Genomic DNA, 20,722 nt, shown 5'->3' with positions numbered 1-20,722 from the left:
TCCTCAGTGGGACTGGAGGATAGTGGCCTGTAGAATGTGGTGTTGGAGAATTGCCTGGCAGCCTCCTGTACATAATCCGACCTGTTCATGAGGCCTACGGCAACAAACTCCCTGCTACAGCAGGTACTTAGAACAACGCTTCCTCAGCTCTATTGTGCTAGGTGCTGTACAGAGGCAAAACAAGAAGATGGCGCTTCCTACCCTAGAGAGTTTACAGTCAGAATAAATGGATTTATTGTCTCTTTGTTGGACTGTATCTTGCTTACCTGATGTTTTATAGCTATATTCCAGTCACATCCAATTTCTTAATATTTTTTTATTTGTCATTATTTATTTTGAAGTTATTTAATGTTTTCCTCCTTGTTTCTTCAGTAATCCACAGGGAGCGTAGGCTAATTAGGCTTTTGTATCAGGAGTTTAGATGTGATTTTTGAAACCCTGTTGCTCCCATCGTGCATAGGTTAGTAGGTTTTGTGGATTTGGTAGGCTTCAGGATTGAGGACCTGATTGTACAAACACCTTTGAGTAATTTTAGTCAATGGGATTACTCACATAAGTAAAGTTACTTATGTGGGTATTTGCAGGTACATAGTAGATAAAAGAAAAGGAATACTTGTGGCACCTTAGAGACTAACCAATTTATTTGAGCATAAGCTTTCGTGAGCTTTTCTTTTTGTAAATACAGACTAACACAGCTGTTACTCTGAAACCTGTCATAGTAGATAAAATATTGGAGTTCCTTGTACATTCCTCAATATTTTGTTCTACGTATTGTACACTTACATCACTGGGCAACTGATTTTATACTGGTGTAAATAAGGTGAGACTCAAATCCTGTGTCATTTATATGAATTACTCTATTGATCCTTGGAGAATTAAATTATCAAATATTGTGGGGGGGTTTCTTGGGGTCCCTTATACTGTTGGCATGATCCTACAACATGGGACTAACGGGGTAAGTCAGTAAAGGCAATTTCCCTGTTTTTTTCCTTGCACACACAGAATTAAATGCACATTATTGCTTGCTAATCAGATTTTGGTTTACATGGCAAACGCTTCTAAACATTTGGGAAAGCTTATTTCCAGTCAGCACTTTGATGAAGTGTTGATTTTTTGTTGTCATGTAAGGATTTAAAGCTAGCCTTCCAACAGCTATGAAAGAAGGGAAAAATGCAGGGTGAAATAAACTCTGTAATCCCTTAATGAAAATGACTTTGAACCAAATCTGAACTCCACTGGCTCCAGTGGGATTTACACCATTGTAAATGCCAGCAGAATCTGGCCCTGAAGCCACAGACTGCGTCCTTTCACTGGACGTATTAATCTTCCAGTGTTTATATTTTATGTATGGGCATATACTGGCTGCCAAGTAGTCTCACAAACTGTGGACAAAGGGATGGGGGAGCATAAAATAGAAAACATGTGAATCTGCCTGCTCCCAAAACTTCTCCCCACAAGGCATGTAGAGGGGCCAGCACATAAAGGCCAGAGGTGCGGTCGGTGCATTTGTATGTATGCCTACTCTGGCAATGGCAATTATGTACCTTTTACCATTGTTGGTAGGAGCTCAAATAATCTGGGTGGAAGGTGTGTGTGTCTGACGTGGGTGGGGAGGAAGAGAGGGGATGTTGCTGGTCAGAACCTGCATGCATGATTGAGCTCCACACATATCTGTGTGCACGTTTTAGGGCCCTTTCGCCAATGGATTAGGATTTCCTTTATGATTCTTGTTACCTACACAGGTTAATACAGGCACAACCATGACTACTGTATGACTCTCTGTTGCCTGATCTACACTGTAGATGAGTAGGGAATTTTCCTCATGTTGAATCTCTTTCCCTGTGATGTAGTTTCGATGATATAGATACATGGGTTGTTTTTTGAGTGTAATTCAAATTGCACATTTTTACTTAGAAGTATATGAACAAATGGCATGATATGTTTTTGTCCTTAGCTACTAAGATACCCCCCCTCCTACCCCCAGGAAAAGTTTATCCTGCACTCAGGACAGCACTTTGTTTTTCTTATTTGGTAGGTTTGCTGCATTTAGATGTTTCAAACAGAGAATGCGTTTTAGCTTGTGAAACCCTGTGGGTTGCAAATAGGAATCTGGTGATGCTATAAATGTGCACTTACACACGCACTCGTGGGCCAAATTCTTTCCTGGTTTAACTCCATTACATCCTGGAATGACGCCAGGGATGAATGTAGCTGCTTGAATGGATAGGGAGGCAGGAGGCCGAACTTGAGAAGTGTGTAAAGGGCTTGATCCAAAGCCCCTTAAGGTCAGTGTGTATTTCTGTCGACTTCCTTGGGCTTTGAATCAGGTCAGTGGAGTACTCAAGACAGAGAATGGCGTTTGGAATGGCAGAGGAGAGCGTTCGGGCTGGTGATGAGGAATTTTCGAGTATGTTGCCAACTCGGGTGCCAACAGAGGCTCACTATGTGACGGATGCTGGACAAGTCACTTCACCCTGTTCCAATTCCTTCCTCAGTAAAATGGGGATAATACTGCGCTGCCTCGCAGGGGCATGATGAGGCTTAATGAATGATTGCAGTATGTTGACACCATTGTAGGAAAGGTGTGTGCATAAACACAGCGTATCCTCTTTTTATTGACTGCAATTACAACTCATTGGAATTGTGCAATTTTAATTAAAAGTGTGTACACAAATGGCATATGTTTTTGTCCTTAGTCACTCAGACAATGTTTGTACATGGATTTCTTTGTGATGACTGTGTGGTTAAGAAGTGCTTTCTGCTCCTTTGTGACCTTTATTTGTCTGATATTCTCACTAAAAGCTGCTTCAAAGTTCGTCTGAGTCCCGTATTTGAGTGGTAGATGCAGCGAGAGCAGCCTCTATTTCCATGGTGCCGCTGGTAAAGCCGGTAAGGATCCCACCTCTTCTTCGTGAGGAGATCTCAGCATCTGCTTATCAAACACTAACAGAGTTAGTGTCATCGCCCGTAACACCTGTCAACATGCAAGGGGAGTTCGCTGAACTGAATTATTCCTCAGATCCAAATCTACCCCTTGGGCAGCGGATGGTAACTGAGACACACCTCTTTCAAAGGACATTGCTATTTAACAGAATAGACCTGGTTCTGCTGCTGCTGACGCTAGGGTGAATCGGGAGTAATTCCAGTGACGTCAAGGCAGTTACAATGGTATAAGAGAGAGGAAAGCCAGGCTCAAAATGGCTTAAGTAATCTGTGTTACCAATAATACTTCAATCTATTATACCTCAGAATGCCTCCTCAGCAGATGAAAACTGGCCTCACGCTATTGACAGTAAACAGAGCCAGACTGATTTATACCAGTTGAGGATAGGACTTACATTTTTTTAATGTTACTTTTTGTGTTTCAAGCTGCCTGAAATTAGACCTGGGGGGGGGGGGGGTTCCCTTTTGTTTATACTGTTGGATTCTGAAGCACCAACAAGTTTTTATTTTGTTTGTGTTCCCAACCCGGTAGAGGGGATGTCGGACCTGCTATTGCTAGATCACTGGTTCCAGTGTAGTTCAGTGGTGGCTGAACTGTGTTGCCATCTAATGGCCGTTGGGTGGCCTGTGTGAAATGGCTTGGTGGTGTCACTCCAGTTTCACGCTGTACTTCGCTCCTAACCCCCAACCCCACGAGCAGCCTTTGATCGCAGTCTGAACACTGAAGCTGAGGGGCTTTTAGGTTTGGACTGAGCCTAGAGACTGTGGCTGGGATTTTCAAATTAAGCCTAAAAGAGTTGCACGCCTCCATAAATCCCATGGAATTCCATTACAAGTTGGGTGCCTCACTCCCATAGACTCCTTTAGAAATCCCAACCTAAACTATCACTCATCCTAGGGAACCATCCCTACAGGCTGGAGTTGAGGCAACCTGGCAAGCAGTGTGGGACAGCTGACACTGCTCCTTCCTTGCCTGCACTTGATGTAAAAGCTTCATTCTCCTGGGCTGTTAAGGTTTTGCCTTTTATGAGTACTCAGTTTTAGAAAAGGTAAATTCTGGAAAACAAATGGAGCTGGTTGTTTTAATGAGGGGGCAGGGAATGTAACAAAATGAGGGGGCAGGGAATGCTGGCTGTTTCACAAGAGGAAAACACTCTCCTTTCTGTGCTGCTCTTTGGGTTAGGAGGGTGTTGAATAAGCTGGCAGAGACCCACAGCAGGCAGGGCTCACAAAATTATTTCAGATGGGTTGGTTCACCACAGGATCCCATGGAAGTCGGATGATACTCTTTCCCATTGCACTTTCACAGGAGAGGAAAAAGAGGAAAAAATGAGTCTTTTTACTGAAATAGCCTCTTCTGCCTTTTGCATATTCCCTGCTTCAGTCACATTTAGCAGAGATCAAAATTGCCTTTTGCTGAACATGAACCATGAATCTGACATGCAGAGTCAGTGCAGAGTTATACTTTTTAATATTGAATCAAGGGGCAGGGAGATGAATGAAGAACCACTTGGGTTTATATCGCACAATACTGAGCACTAAATTCTGCACTTAAGATATGTGCAGGCATTTCTCGTTTGTTTAAATTCTGCCTTTAGGTATTCACATACAGCTTCCTCCAGCAGCATGCATGTATCTGAGGGGAGGGTTTGGCCCATTGAATTTAGTGGGAGTTGTGTAACTTGGAGTAGAATTTGGCCTAGTGGGAATTGGATGTGCATTTCCAAGGGCAGAATTTAACTGTAACTCTTGATACACAGAAGACTACCGAAGATCAGAGAGAACAAATACAGAGAAATTTTGCTTCTGTCTATGCTGAATAATTTGGACCTGTTTCTCTGCCCCATTACACCAGTTTTACACCAATGTAAATTCACAGATATTGCTACGTGGGCACATGTTTTACTACAATCAATAACGTCTGGAATACAAAGGAGTCATCAGAAAAATTCCTCTGATTTCTCCTATAGAAATATAAGCCTGTTGAGAATTGTCTCGGCTTGTGTCCCAGGAAGAGGTGGATTTTTTCAGCCTGTATTTTAAATAGATCAAGAGCCTCATCCTGCTCTTATTGAAGTCAGTGGCCAAACTCCTATTGCTGTGAGTGAGAGCAGGACTGGGCCTGAGGTTTGTAAAGCATTTTGAGCATGAGTAGTTGCTTAACAGTGTAGGTCAGAAAGGAAAACTGAATATTGGAATGGAAATGTCAAGGGCGTTAGGTGGCTGTAATGTAATAACCTGAGCTGGAATGAGCTAGGACGCCAGGGTTAGCATCCTTACTCTTGCAGAAAGCACAGTGGGCTCTTGAAGTGGTTGTAACCTTGATTTTGCTTTTCATCTAAAAGTTGGCGTCTCCAGCAGCACAGCACTCCCTAACTCCGTTCTGGGACACTGGCTCAGTGCTGGCTCAGAGGGAACATGTTATCAAATGAATTATTAATGCAACTTCCCACAGCACTCGGCTTTTCCTTGAGAGTCTCCCATCCAAATACCGACACAGCCCAGTGCTGCTTAGCATGAGTGAGCTGCAGCTGATGTCGCTTAGCAGCATTAAACTGTGTTGGGAAGCTGTTTTCTAAACTGCTGTAGCTTTGTGCTTAGCTAAAGAGTTCCAAAGCCAGTTGCATTTAGCTTTCTTTTTTCCTTACCCTGCCTGGTAGCTTGTCTGGGTCTTGGTTTAACATCGCTTCAAGGGGCGTGTTGGGCATGAAATTTGGACTGACTTGAATGCCACTGGGAAAGTGTCTGTCAACCCACGATCCATCTATCATAGGGTATGTTTACACTACGGAATAAGGTCGAATTTATAGAAGTCGTTTTTTTAGAAATCGGTTTTATATATTCGAGTGTGTGTATCCCCACAGAAAATGCTCTAAGTGCATTAACTCGGCAGAGTGCTTCCACAGTACCGAGGCTAGAGTCGACTTCCGGAGCGTTGCACTGTGGGTAGCTATCCCACAGTTCCCACAGTCTCCGCTGCCCATTGAAATTCTGGGTTGAGATCCCAATGCCTGATGGGCTAAAACATTGTCGCGGGTGGTTCTGGGTACATATCGTCAGGCCCTCGTTCCCTCCCTCCCTCCGTGAAAGCAAGGGCAGACAATCGTTTCGCGCCTTTTTTCCTGAGTTACCTGTGCAGACGCCATACCACGGCAAGCATGGAGCCCGCTCAGGTAACCGTCTCCTGGGTGCTGGCAGACGCGGTACTGCATTGCTACACAGTAGCAGCAACCCATTGCCTTCTGGCAGCAGACAGTGCAATACGACTGGTAGCCGTCATCATTGTGTCCGAGGTGCTCCTGGTCACGTCGGCTGGGAGCGCCTGGGCAGACATGGGCGCAGGGACTAAATTTGGAGTGACTTGACCAGGTCATTCTCTTTAGTCCTGCAGTCAGTCCTATTGAACCGTCTTATGGAGAGCAGGCAGGCGATACGGATTGCTAGCAGTCGTACTGTACCATCTTCTGCCGGGCAGGCAAGAGATGAGGATGGCTAGCAGTCGTACTGTACCATCTTCTGCCGAGCAGCCATGAGATGTGCATGGCATGCAGTCCTTCTGCACCGTCTGCTGCCAGCCAAAGATGTAAAAGATAGATGGAGTGGATCAAAAGAAGAAATAGACCAGATTTGTTTTGTACTCATTTGCTTCCCCCCCTCCCCTGTCTAGGGGACTCATTCCTCTAGGTCACACTGTAGTCACTCACAGAGAAGGTGCAGCGAGGTAAATCTAGTCATGTATCAATCAGAGGCCAGGCTAACCTCCTTGTTCCAATAAGAACAATAACTTAGGTGCACCATTTCTTATTGGAACCCTCCGTGAAGTCCTGCCTGAAATACTCCTTGATGTAAAGCCACCCCCTTTGTTAATTTTAGCTCCCTGAAGCCAACCCTGTAAGCCGTGTTCTCAGTCGCCCCTCCCTGCGTCAGAGCAACGGCAAACAATCGTGCATCTGAGTTGAGAGTGCTGTCCAGAGCAGTCACAATGGAGCACTCTGATGGGACTAAAACATTGTCGCGGGTGGTTCTGGGTACATATTGTCAGGTCCCTGTTCCCTCCCTCCCTCCGTGAAAGCAAGGGCAGACAATCGTTTCGTGCCTTTTTTCCTGAGTTACCTGTGCAGACGCCATACCACGGCAAGCATGGAGCCCGCTCAGGTAACCATCACCGTATGTCTCCTGGGTGCTGGCAGACGCGGTACTGCATTGCTACACAGTAGCAGCAACCCATTGCCTTGTGGCAGCAGACGGTACAGTACGACTGGTAGCCGTCATCGTCATGTCCGGGTGCTCCTGGCCACATCGGCCACGAGCGCCTGGGCAGACATGGGTGCAGGGACTAAATTTGGAGTGACTTGACCAGGTCATTCTCTTTAGTCCTGCAGTCAGTTCTATTGAACCGTCTTATGGTGAGCAGGCAGGCGATACAGATTGCTAGCAGTCCTATTGCATCATCTTCTGCCGGGCAGGCAAGAGATGAGGATGGCTAACAGTCCTACTGCACCATCTTCTGCCGAGCAGCCATGAGTTGTGGATGGCATGCAGTCCTTCTGCACCGTCTGCTGCCAGCCAAAGATGTGAAAGATAGATGGAGTGGATCAAAACAAGAAATAGACCAGATTTGTTTTGTACTCATTTGCCTCCTCCCCCGTCTAGGGGACTCATTCCTCTAGGTCACACTGCAGTCACTCACAGAGAAGGTGCAGCGAGGTAAATCTAGCTATGTATCAATCAGAGGCCAGACTAACCTCCTTGTTCCAATAAGAACAATAATTTAGGTGCACCATTTCTTATTGGAACCCTCCGTGAAGTCCTGCCTGAAATACTCCTTGATGTAAAGCCACCCCCTTTGTTGATTTTAGCTCCCTGAGCCAACCCTGTAAGCGGTGTCGTCAGTCGCCCCTACCTCCGTCAGCGCAACGGCAGACAATCGTTCCGTGCCTTTTTTCTGTGCGGACGCCATACCAAGGCAAGCATGGAGGCTGTTCAGCTCACTTTGGCAATTAGGAGCACATTAAACACCACACACATTATCCAGCAGTATATGCAGCACCAGAACCTGGCAAAGCGATACCGGGCGAGGAGGCGATGTCAGCGCGGTCACGTGAGTGATCAGGACACAGATTTCTCTGAAAGCATGGGCCCTGCCAATGCATGCATCATGGTGCTAATGGGGCAGGTTCATGCTGTGGAACGCCGATTCTGGGCTCGGGAAACAAGCACAGACTGGTGGGACCGCATAGTGTTGCAGGTCTGGGACGATTCCCAGTGGCTGCGAAACTTTCGCATGCGTAAGGGCACTTTCATGGAACTTTGTGACTTGCTTTCCCCTGCCCTGAAGCGCATGAATACCAAGATCAGAGCAGCCCTCACAGTTGAGAAGCGAGTGGCGATAGCCCTGTGGAAGCTTGCAACGCCAGACAGCTACCGGTCAGTTGGGAATCAATTTGGAGTGGGCAAATCTACTGTTGGGGCTGCTGTGATGCAAGTAGCCCACGCAATCAAAGATCTGCTGATATCAAGGGTAGTGACCCTGGGAAATGTGCAGGTCATAGTGGATGGCTTTGCTGCAATGGGATTCCCTAACTGTGGTGGGGCTATAGACGGAACCCATATCCCTATCTTGGCACCGGAGCACCAAGCCGCCGAGTACATAAACCGCAAGGGGTACTTTTCAATAGTGCTGCAAGCTCTGGTGGATCACAAGGGACGTTTCACCAACATCAACATGGGATGGCCGGAAAGGTACAGACGCTCGCATCTTCAGGAACTCTGGTCTGTTTCAAAAGCTGCAGGAAGGGACTTTATTCCCAGACCAGAAAATAGCTGTTGGGGATGTTAAAACGCCTATATGTATCCTTGGGGACCCAGCCTACCCCTTAATGCCATGGCTCATGAAGCCGTACACAGGCAGCCTGGACAGTAGTCAGGAGCTGTTCAACTACAGGCTGAGCAAGTGCAGAATGGTGGTAGAATGTGCATTTGGACGTTTAAAGGCGCGCTGGTGCAGTTTACTGATTCGCTTAGACCTCAGCGAAACCAATATTCCCACTGTTATTACTGCTTGCTGTGTGCTCCACAATATCTGTGAGAGTAAGGGGGAGACGTTTATGGCGGGGTGGGAGGTTGAGGCAAATCGCCTGGCTGCTGGTTACGCGCAGCCAGACACCAATGCGGTTAGAAGAGCACAGAAGGGCGCGGTACGCATCAGAGAAGCTTTGAAAACCAGTTTCATGACTGGCCAGGCTACGGTGTGAAAGTTCTGTTTGTTTCTCCTTGATGAAACCCCCTGCCCCTTGGTTCACTCTACTTCCCTGTAAGCTAACCACCCTCCCCTCTTCGCTTCGATCACCGCTTGCAGAGGCAATAAAGTCATTGTTGCTTCACATTCATGCATTCTTTATTCATTCATCACACAAATAGGGGGATGACTACCAAGGTAGCCCAGGAGGGGTAGTGGAGGAGGGAAGGAAAATGCCACACAGCACTTTAAAAGTTTACAACTTTAAAATTTATTGAATGCCAGCCTTCTTTTTTTTGGGCAATCCTCTGTGGCGGAGTGGCTGGTTGGCTGGTGGCCCCCCCCACCGCGTTCGTGGGCGTCTGGGTGTGCAGGCTATGGAACTTGGGGAGGAGGGCGGTTGCTTACACAGGGGCTGTAGTGGCAGTCTGTGCTCCAGCTGCCTTTGCTGCAGCTCAACCATACACTGGAGCATACTGGTTTGGTCCTCCAGCAGCCTCAGCATTGAATCCTGCCTCCTCTCATCACGCTGCCGCCACGTTTGAGCTTCAGCCGTGTCTTCAGCCCGCCACTTACTCTCTTCAGCCCGCCACCTCTCCTCCCGGTCATATTGTGCTTTCCTGCACTCTGACATTATTTGCCTCCACGCATTCGTCTGTGCTCTGTCAGTGTGGGAGGACAGCATGAGCTCGGAGAACATTTCATCTTGAGTGCATTTTTTTTCTTTCTAATCTTCACTAGCTTCTGGGAAGGAGAAGATCCTGTGATAATTGAAACACATGCAGCTGGTGGAGAAAAAAAAAGGGACAGCGGTATTTAAAAAGACACATTTTATAAAACAGTGGCTACACTCTTTCGGGGTAAACCTTGCTGTTAACATTACATACATAGCACATGTGCTTTCGTTACAAGGTCGCATTTTGCCTCCCCCCACCGCGTGGCTAGCCCCTCAACCCTCCCCCCTCCCCGTGGCTAACAGCGGGGAACATTTCTGTTTAGCCACAGGCAAACAGCCCAGCAGGAACGGGCTCCTCTGAGTGTCCCCTGAAGAAAAGCACTCTATTTCAACCAGGTGACCATGAATTATATCTCACTCTCCTGAGGATAACACAGAGAGATAAAGAACGGATGTTGTTTGAACGCCAGCAAACATACACTGCAATGCTTTGTTGTACAATGATTCCCGAGTACGTGTTACTGGCCTGGTGTGGTAAAGTGTCCTACCATGAAGGACGCAATAAGGCTGCCCTCCCCAGAAACCTTTTTCAAAGGCTTTGGGAGTACATCCAGGAGAGCCGTGAATGCCAGGGCAAAGTAATCCTTTCACATGCTTGCTTTTAAACCATGTATAGTATTTTAAAAGGTACACTCACCAGAGGTCCCTCCTCTGCCTGCCGGGTCCAGGAAGCAGCCTTGGGTGGGTTCAGGGGGTACTGGCTCCAGGTCCAGGGTGAGAAACAGTTCCTGGCTGTCGGGAAAACCGGTTTCTCCGCTTGCTTGCTGTGAGCTGTCTACAACCTCATCATCATCATCTTCTTCGTCCCCAAAACCTGCTTCCGTGTTGCCTCCATCTCCATTGAAGGAGTCAAACAACACGGCTGGGGTAGTGGTGGCTGAACCCCCTAAAATGGCATGCAGCTCATCATAGAAGCGGCATGTTTGGGGCTCTGAGCCGGAGCGGCCGTTCGCCTCTCTGGTTTTCTGGTAGGCTTGCCTCAGCTCCTTAAGTTTCACGCGGCACTGCTTTGGGTCCCTGTTATGGCCTCTGTCCTTCATGCCCTGCGAGATTTTGACAAAGGTTTTGGCATTTCGACAACTAGAACGGAGTTCTGATAGCACGGATTCCTCTCCCCATACAGCGATCAGATCCCGTACCTCCCGTTCAGTCCATGCTGGAGCTCTTTTGCGATTCTGGGACTCCATCATGGTCACCTCTGCTGATGAGCTCTGCATGGTCACCTGCAGCTTGCCACGCTGGCCAAACAGGAAATGAGATTCAAAAGTTCGTGGTTCTTTTCCTGTCTGCCTGGCCAGTGCATCTGAGTTGAGAGTGCTGTCCAGAGCAATCACAATGGAGCACTCTGGGATAGCTCCCGGAGGCCAATACCGTCGAATTGTGTCCACAGTACCCCAAATTCGAGCCGGCAAGGCCGATTTAAGCGCTAATCCACTTGTCAGGGGTGGAGTAAGGAAATCGATTTTAAGAGCCCTTTAAGTTGAAATAAAGGGCTTCATCATGTGGACGGGTGCAGGTTTACATTGATTTAACGCTGCTAAATTCAACCTAAAGTCCTAGTGTAGACCAGGGCATAGAATTATAGGCCTGGAAGGGACCTTGAGAAGTCATCTAGTCCAGTCCCCTGCAGGACTAAGTATTATTTAGACCATTCCTGACAGGTGTTTGTCTCACCTGCTCTTAAAAATCTCCAATGATGGAGATTCCACAACCTCCCTAGGCAATTTATTCCAGTGTTTAACCAACCTAACAGGAAGTTTTTCCTAATGTCCAACCTAAACTTCCCTTGCTGCACTTTAAGCCCATAGTGCTGCTTGTCCTAGTCTCAGAGGTTAAGAAGAAATTTTATTCTCCCTCCTCCTTGTAAGAACCTTGTATGTACTTGAAAACTGTTATCATGTCCCCTCTGTGTTCTCTTTTTCAGGCTAAACAAACCCAACTTTTTCAATCTTCCCTCATAATTCATGTTTTCTAGACCTTTAATAATTTTTGTTGCTCTTCTCTGGACTTTCTCCAATTTGTCCACTACTTTCCTGTAACGTGGTGCCGAGAAATGGACACAATACTCCAGTTGAGGCCTAATCAGCACGGAGTAGAGCAGAAGAATTACATCTCATGTCTTGCTTACAATACTCCTGTTAATACATCCCAGAATGATGTTTGCTTTTTTGCAACAGTTTTATACTGTTGACTCATATTTAGCTTGTGGTCCACTATGACCACCAGATCCCTTTCCACAGTACTCCTTTCTAGGCAGTCATTTCCCATTTTGTATGTGTGCAACGGATTGTTTCTTCCTAAATGGAGTACTTTGCATTTGTCCTTATTGAATTTCATCCTATTTACTTCAGACCATTTCTCCAGTTTGTCCAGATCATTTTGAATTTTAATCCTATCCTCCAAAGCACTTGCAACTCCTCCCAGCTTGGTATTGACCCCAAACTTTATAAGTGTACTCTCTCTACCATTATCTGAATCATTGATAAAGATATTGAACAGAACCCCACCCATTATGTCCATCCAGCATGACTCTGAATCATTGATAACTACTCTCTGGGAACGGTTTTCCAGCCAGTTTTGCACTCACCTTATAGTAGCTCCATCTAGGTTGCATTTCCCTAGTTTGTTTATGAGACAGTCATGCAAGACAGTATCAAAAGCTTTACGAAAGTCAAGATATACCATGTCTATCGCTTCCCCCCATCCACAAGGCTTGTCACCCTGTCAAAGAAAGGTATCAGGTTGGTTTGACAAGATTTGTTCTTGACAAATCAATGCTGATTGTTACTTATCACGTTGTCGTCTAGATGTTGGCAAATCGATTGTTTAATTACTTGCTCCATTATCTTTCTGGGTACAGAAGTTAAGCTGACTGGTCTGTAGTTCCCGGGATTGTCCTTATTTCCCTTTTTATAGATTGGCGCTATATTTGCCCTTTTCCAGCCTACTGGGATCTCTCCCGTCTTCCCTGACTTTTCAAAGATAATGGCTAATGGCTCAGATATCTCCTCAGTCAGCTCCTTGAGTATTCTAGGATGCATTTCATCAGGCCCTGGTGACTTGAAGACATCTAATTTGTCTAAGTAATTTTTAACTTGTTCTTTCCTTATTTTAGCCTTTGACCCTACCTCATTTTCAATGGCATTCGCTATGTTAGACGTCCAATCGCTACCAACCTTCTTGGTGAAAATTGAAACAAAGTCATTAAGCACCTCTGCCATTTCCACATTTTCTGTAATTTTTCCCTCCTCATTGAGTAACGGGCCTACTTTGTCCTTGGTCTTCCTCTTGCTTCTAATGTATTTGTAGAATGTTTTCTTGTTGCCCTTCACATCTCTAGCTAGTTTGATTTTGTTTTGTGCCTTGGCCTTTCTAATTTTGTCCCTACACACTTGTGTTGTTTGTTTATATTCAGCCTTTGTAATTTGACCTAGTTTCCACTTTTTGTAGGACTCTCTTTTTTGATTTTTAGATCATTGAAGATCTCCTGGTTAAGCCAGAGTGGCCTCTTACCATGCTTCCTGTCTTTCCTACGCAGTGGTATAATTTGCTCTTGTGCCCTTAATAAGGTCTCTTTGAAAAACTACCAACTATTTTCAATTATTTTTCCCCCTAAACTTGCTTTCCATGGGAACTTACCACCAACTCCCTGAGTTTGCTAAAGTCTGCCTTCTTGAAATCCATTATCTTTATTTTGCTGTTCTCCCTCCTACCATTGCTTAGAATCATGAGCTCTGTCATTTCATGATCACTTTCACCCAGGCTGCCTTCCACTTTCAAATTCTCAACCAGGTCCTCCCTGTTTGTCAAAATCAAATCTAGAACAACCTCTCCTCTAGTAGCTTTCTCCACCTTCTGAAATAAAAAATTGTCTCCACTACATTCCAAGAACTTGTTGGATAATTTGTGCCCTGCTGTGTATTTTCCCAACAGATGTCTGGGTAGTTGAAGTCCCCCCATCACCACCAAGTCCTGTGCTTTGGATCAGTTTGTTAGTTGTTTAAACAAAGCCTCATCCACCTCTTCTTCCTGGTTAGGTGATCTGTAGTAGATCCCTACTATGACATCACCATTATTTTTTTTAATCCCTTTTATCCTTACCCAGAGACTTTCGACAAGTCTGTCTCTTATTTCCATCTCAACCTCAGTCCAAGTATATACATTGTAAATATATAAGGCAACACCTCCTCCCTTTTTTCCCTGCCTGTCCTTCCTGAGCAAGCTGTACCCTCCTATACCAATATTCCAGTCATGCATATTATCCCACCAAGTCTCTGTGATGCCAACTATATCATAGTTGTGTTTATTTACTAGCATTTCAAGTTCTTTCTGCTTATTCCCCATACTTCTCGCATTAGTATACGGACATCTAAGATACTGACTTGATTTCCTCGCCCAATTCTATTTTCTCTCCTTTATCCCTGCTATAACAACCCATGCTCCTCCCAAATTCCAACCCTTCTCCCACGTCTCCATGTTTTTGACTTATCTGTGGGCTTTGGTCACCTGCCCCATTCAAACCTAGTTTAAAGCCCTCTTCACTAGGTTAGCCAGTCTGTATCCAGATATGCTCTTCCCCTTCCTCACTAGGTGGACCCCATCTCTGCTTAGCAGTCCTTCCTGGAACAGCATCTCATGGTCAAGGAAGCCAAAGCCCTCCTGGCGACACCATCTTCGCAGCCAGGCATTCACCTCCAGAATGCATTTGTGTCTGCCTGTCCCCCTACCCTTGACTGGAAGGGCTGAAGAGACCACCACCTGCACTCACAACTTTTACTCCCAGAGCCCTGTAGTCACTTATTGGGGTGGTGGCTGCGATCCTTCCAGCCTCGGGGTGCATGGCTTCTCCTCCGCCACCTTTTGGGGTCATTCCTCGTAGCTCGTTGCCAGGGCAGCATATCGGTTTTCCATCACCATGGTGGGTGGGTTGGGAGTAAGGGTGGAGCACTGCCTGCTGCCAGAAATAACCAGCAGCCAGTGTCCTCCCTGTGACAGAGCCATATCTTCCTCCCCTAGTGGTGTAACAGCAGTCGTCTCTTGCTGGATAGCTCTCTCAGCCTTGGATGTCTCCATATGAATACTCTTGAGGAATTCCTCGTGGGCATGGTTGCTCCTCAGCCTAGCTATCACCTCCTGTACCTCTCCCACCTGCTTCCTGAGAGATTCCACCAGCAGGCACCTTTCATATTGGATGGTCCCCCCAGCCTGGCTTTCTGTGAGTGGGAAATGCAGGCCACAGTCTCCGCAAATTCACACCAGGATCTGGGTAGAGGCATCCGTGGTTAGGCTGTCTGTCTGGATAGAGGAGCAGTGTTGGCACTGGCAATGCAGCCCTTCCTAACCATAGCAATTCTAGTATGACTCTCTCTCAAACTCCCCTCTTTGCAGTCCTCTGTTCGCTAGCTCCCCTTGCAGTGCAAGGATGTGCCAGAAGCAGCACAAGGGTGTGCCAGGGTTGCTTAGCTGGTCTCGCTGACAAATTGGCAGGATGCCAATCTCTGACTATTTTTGTTTTCTTTATGGCTATAAATCCTCCATTACGGAGAGGATACCTCACACACCAGATTGCTGTCTGTCGAGGTCTCTGTTGGTATCTTGTGGTGTCAGAAAAGGCGGGGAGGGTATTTCCTTTCTCCTCCTACCCAGTTGGCAAAGGCCTGGGAGATAATTTTCAGAAGAATGTAGATTTAGTGCTTTGCACATGCAATCTAGCAAAATTTTCGTGTGTATGTCTTGAGGAAAACAGTGGAGCAGCATAATCCCCTAAAGAGAATTCATTAGAAGTTAATGGTACAAGAGTTTTGTAGTTTTATGCATATTTGAAGTCTGTTACTGTATTTCAATAACACACTGCATGAAATGCCCCCTCTCTAGAGATTTATTCGTAAAGCCCTTACATGTTACTCAAGAAAAAATCCCATTAAACTGGCTACTAACCACCAGATCACCTATCACTATGCTTCATTTACTTATGATGATAATCCCTGGGCACACGTTCATAGAATGCAGTTATGGAAGGAATAATTTCTCCCTCAGACAGGCTAACTATGAAAACCATAAATGGTGTCCTGTCAGACCTATTCAGAAAACACACCACAAACTCTTGGGGACCAATATGCGTAGCATTCTCTTGTGGAGAAGTCCTACAGAGTTTTCTAGAAAGTGACAATCTTTTCATAGATTTTTTTTTTAAACCACAGTAAAGAATTTAATAGAAAAGTAAGACTGTGCTATAGAGTTACACAGAATGGTTCAAAAGAGCAATATAAAGGATGTCATTCTCCATTTATCGTACACATTTTAAGAATTATTTCTATACAGTCTTATAGGTTTCACCTCATTAGATCCTAAAGGATATGTAAAATGATTAGGTTCACTAATTAAAAATAATACTAATAATACTAATTTAATTAAAAATTAAAGTGCAGCAAATACTGCTAATAAATACTTGTAATCTGTAGACACAGAAAGGAGAGCATGGATTTATCATTAAGGTTTTGTATAGATACTGTGTGTTGTTTATGAACAATTAGACACCACATTCTAAACTAAGATACAATATTACTCTTGGTTATATTTTAAATAAAGGAGACATGATCACTGTAAAATTAAGCACAACTGAAAGGTATGTTCCCAAATTATGGATGCAGTAAGAGCCTGGGAATGTATTATACATGACACATTTCGTTCCCCTTTTGCTAGTGACTAGTGATTTTGAGAGCCTCGGGATTTGGGTGCCCAACTTGAGACATTTTAAAGTGGCCAGGTGTTCAGTGCATGCTGAAGATCAGGCCCCTTTAAGGGTTTTCACAATGGGTACTAAAAATTTGAGGCACCCAAAATACCTAGTCACCTTTGAAAATTTTGGCTGATACGTTTTGGAAACTTGCTTTTTAGCTCCCCAAAAATATGCTTCCCATGGTTTTGAGCGTGATGATAAAACAGTAGCAAATTGACAAGGCCCGAACTGGGCTTAACACTAACATACCTTTCCATGTCTTTAGGAACATGAGGTCTTCTGGGCTTTCAAGAGGAAGAGCTGGTGGACTGCATAGACATTGACAACAATTTGTGTGACGAGAGTGGGACCTGCGACAGGAAAGTCTTCGCTTTGGATATATACGTTAAATCTTCGCCAATTGCTAGAGGGCAGAAAATTACCAGACATGTCCATAGCCCTCAAGCAAGTTTTTAATAAGGACAAGACCTTCCGTCCCAAACGCAAATTTGAACCTGGGACCCAGAGGTTTGAGCTCCATAAACGAGCACAGGCCTCACTGAACTCGGGAGTGGACCTGAAAGCAGCTGTGCAGCTGCCCAATGGAGAAGACCTAAATGACTGGGTGGCAGTTCACGTGGTTGACTTTTTCAACAGGATCAACCTGATCTATGGAACTATCTGTGAGTTCTGCACAGAGAGGACCTGCCCGGTGATGTCTGGGGGCCCTAAGTATGAGTACCGGTGGCAGGATGACTTGAAGTACAAGAAGCCCACTGCATTGCCAGCACCCCAGTATATGAACCTTCTCATGGACTGGATCGAGGTGCAGATCAACAATGAGGACATATTCCCTACTAGTGTGGGTGAGTCCAAGCAAAGCCTAGAGCCACAAACCGTATTTCACTCTGTGTGCCTGGAATGCTCCATTTCTTTTCCTAATAGTAATGGCTCTTGAACTCAGAGTGTTAGGCCCTGGAGTGCTGCTGGGGAGATGTCAGACGTTCCACAGGAGTAGCATGTCAAAATATGAAATGATTGCTTGCTTTAAAAAAAAAAAATCTTTTCAGCCCAGCCACTAATCCCTGGTAAGCCACTTAGCTTAATTATTTAGGGGTGGCAACAGCAAGGGCAACAATACTATAGTAGCCTATCTGAGGCCAATCAGCTCTGAACCTTCACTCCCTTGCATCTTAAGTAGCCATTGACACCTATACAAAGTGAGCATAAAAACCTACCCACGATGGTGGCATTTTACATCCACTTCTCTAATGGCTGTGCATAATGCAAGGCAGTGGAGAATCAGGATCACAGTGTGGACTGTTATCCATGGTCCCTTTGCCCCCTCTCCTGTCCCCCCATGAAAAGACGAAGAGGGGGGAAAGTGAGCAACTATCCTCTGGAGGAAAAAAAATCCAAATCTTGTCTGTGCCCAAGTCTTTATGATGGCTACTGATGCTGCTAACTGTGGATGCGACATTTTTCCTTAGTCACTTTTCAAGGTAGAACTGCACTTTAGAGAAAGTTTGATTTAACAATTTATTTTTATTATTTCTAACTTCTTGCAAATCTCAAAGCTGTGTGATTATCCTAAGGGATAAGGGAACGTCGTGTTTATCAGCACGAGGTTCAGAAAAGATCTGGCTTAAGTGAGGTAAGGAGTAGCAAGGGGAGGGCAATACTGAAATCAAGTGGTTAGAAGATTACGCAGGCTGGCTTAGTTTAGAAGGGTTTGTTGGGAGGTGAGAGCATGTAGCAAGATTGAAAATATCAGTAAGCTCTGCTGACCTTTAGATTGCTTACTGCCCAGCTCTGATCATCATGTGGGTGGGCAGACTTGTTGTGGGTTTGTGTTCCAGAGACTTGTCCCTCTTCCTTTCCTCTCATTGCATATCGGTATGAAAGGTGGTGGTTACAGGCTGTAACTTAAACTCCTCCAGTTTATCGCACAGCAGGAAGAAGGCAGGTTTCAAAGGAAGCTGTGACTCATTTTATGGGCAGTGGGAAGTGGTTTAGATTTCTCCAGGTCTCCTTGATTTTTGAACTTTCACTGAAATGTATGTGGGCTTTGTTGTACCGTTGTTGTGTGATGGCTCGTTCCAGTGTTTCACTTCCCTTTGGTAATATCAGTGATTTTGTTTATATGTGCAGAAAATATTTATGGTCAATTCTGTGGCTTTGGGAGAGGCAGATAACATGTTGACAGCTTTTATTGAACCAAGAAATAATCTATAATACCCAAACTTTCAGTGCTAATAATCCCCTTCTTTGGAAGAAGTGACCGGAGGAACACTGCAGGAAGCCAGCAGAACCCCAAACTCGGGTCTCAGCCTTCTGGTTCATCTGTAAAATAGCTTTGCATTCTATAATACTTGAGCCAAACACTTCTGGGCCTGGCATGACTGTTCTCCTCTCTGGTCAAAGTGCACATATGCTGTGAGAACACGGATGCAACAGCAGAGGTTGTGAAAACTCATGCCTGAGACCAGAGGGTCCCACTCCCATGTATGCCTTCTTTCACCCCAACCAGGCCAGCCAGGTTCATATGCTGCCCTAATTGTTGCCCTTACCCTGCGGGAGTGGAAATACAGCTGGATCCTTGCTTCTCTTCTCTGTACTCTTGCACCAGTTCCAAGGCAAGGTGAGACTTATTATCACTAAGTTTCACTTAATTTCCCTGCTGTGGGGGCACACTGTGCTGGGACTGGAGCACCCATGGGACCAGGGCAGTGGCAACCAATGGCAGATTGAGAGGAGAAAAGAGGCAAAAGAAGGTCAGTAATAATATTTTGTATGTTCAAAGAGCTGTGCAATTACTGGCTAATTAATTTTCATAGCATCCCTGTGAGATAGGCAGATAGGTATTGTCCACGCTTCAGAAGTAAGGATGGTGGAATGAGGCTGACATCACTGTGCTTGTGCAGCTTAGAACTTTTATCAATAACATGAGCTGGGGGACCTGACCTGCCTCTTGCCCCATAGCACTGGGCATGGAATTTCAGGTAACGGTGGAGCACCTCCATGCTACCTGGATCTTGTTAATTTGGCCAGGAATGCAGATCACTTGTGGGGTGAGTTATAAGGGGACACAGTACCAATTCCCAGACTAATTTCCATCACTCGTTCACATAGTTGACTCTCTTCTGCTCCTACACGTCGTTTACACACCTCTGAGACGTAGGCACTTCAGGAGGAGATTTTATGGATACCCTAATGAAGCATTATTGCATAATAATGCCTTTTTCTTAGCTTACCAGAAACATCTCCTGCTCTGAGTACATCTGTACACGAGTACCAAGCAGTATCTATTGCAGGCACTAGTTTCTGTTTTGGATTGGTTGTGAAGGCTCAGATTTTGGATGCCCAACTTGAGTGACGTTAGGTGCTGACATTTAGAGATGTGCAGCACCAGTTGACTTGGGCTAGAGTTATGGGTGCTTGCCACCTCTGCAAATCAGGCCCTACGCATCCCAAGTTAGGTACCCCAGGTTCGTAGCCCACTGAAAGTTTGGACCTAAATGTTGCCGTGAGAGTCAGTTTCCCCTTAGAGGTTAGAGTGGATGCCCGGGCATCAGAACTTCTAGGTTACATTCTAGGATCAAATAGTGACTCCCTGGGAAACTTTGAGCAAGTTATATAACTTTTCTGTGCTTCAATTTCTGCATATGTAAAATGGAGATAATTGCCACCCAATGATTAACGTGTTGCTTGGAAAGCTCTTAGAGTAATACCTGTGCTTAGCTGGCACATTCCATCCATGTTCCACCTTTCACTGTCCCCACTGCACGAGACAGAAGCTTTGGGACTGTGGTGTGCCAGGGTTGCTGCCAGGGCTGGCCCTGGACCAAATTGTGCCCCAGGCAAGAAGTGTGTTTGGCACCTCCTCGCTCCATTTGTTAAACTTTTTAATACCTTGCAGCACCCTGGGCGGGTCGTCTGACCCTAAATCTGGCCCTGGTTGCTGCTGTCTGAGTCACAGCTCCCTTAAGGGATCTGTGCACGTTCTCCTTTCTATTATTTCGATTCTCCTTATTTTCATTCAGAAAAATTAATCACAGTGAAATGGCAAATGCTCGTTCTTTGAAGC

General features: G+C 45.5%; 1 protein-coding gene across 3 annotated transcripts in view; it reads left to right on the top strand.

Moving 5' to 3' along the window:
- Nucleotides 1-20,722, top strand: part of MOB3B (MOB kinase activator 3B) — a 157,422-nt gene that overhangs the window by 43,930 nt on the left and 92,770 nt on the right. For all 3 annotated transcript variants that reach the window (XR_014711850.1, XM_084629573.1, XM_084629572.1), the window contains exon 2: nt 16,922-17,501. Coding sequence is in view for 2 of the 3 variants with exons in the window: in XM_084629573.1 (XP_084485699.1) it covers nt 17,084-17,501 (418 nt within the window). In the remaining variant the exon portion in view is untranslated. The remainder of the gene's footprint in view (nt 1-16,921; nt 17,502-20,722) is intronic.

This window comes from Lepidochelys olivacea (assembly GCF_965140295.1).
Source record: "Lepidochelys olivacea isolate rLepOli2 genome assembly, chromosome: 5".
NCBI classification, from domain to species: Eukaryota; Metazoa; Chordata; order Testudines; family Cheloniidae; genus Lepidochelys; species Lepidochelys olivacea.
Note: the sequence above shows the minus strand (reverse complement) of the source record. Positions and strands in the feature narration are given on the sequence as shown.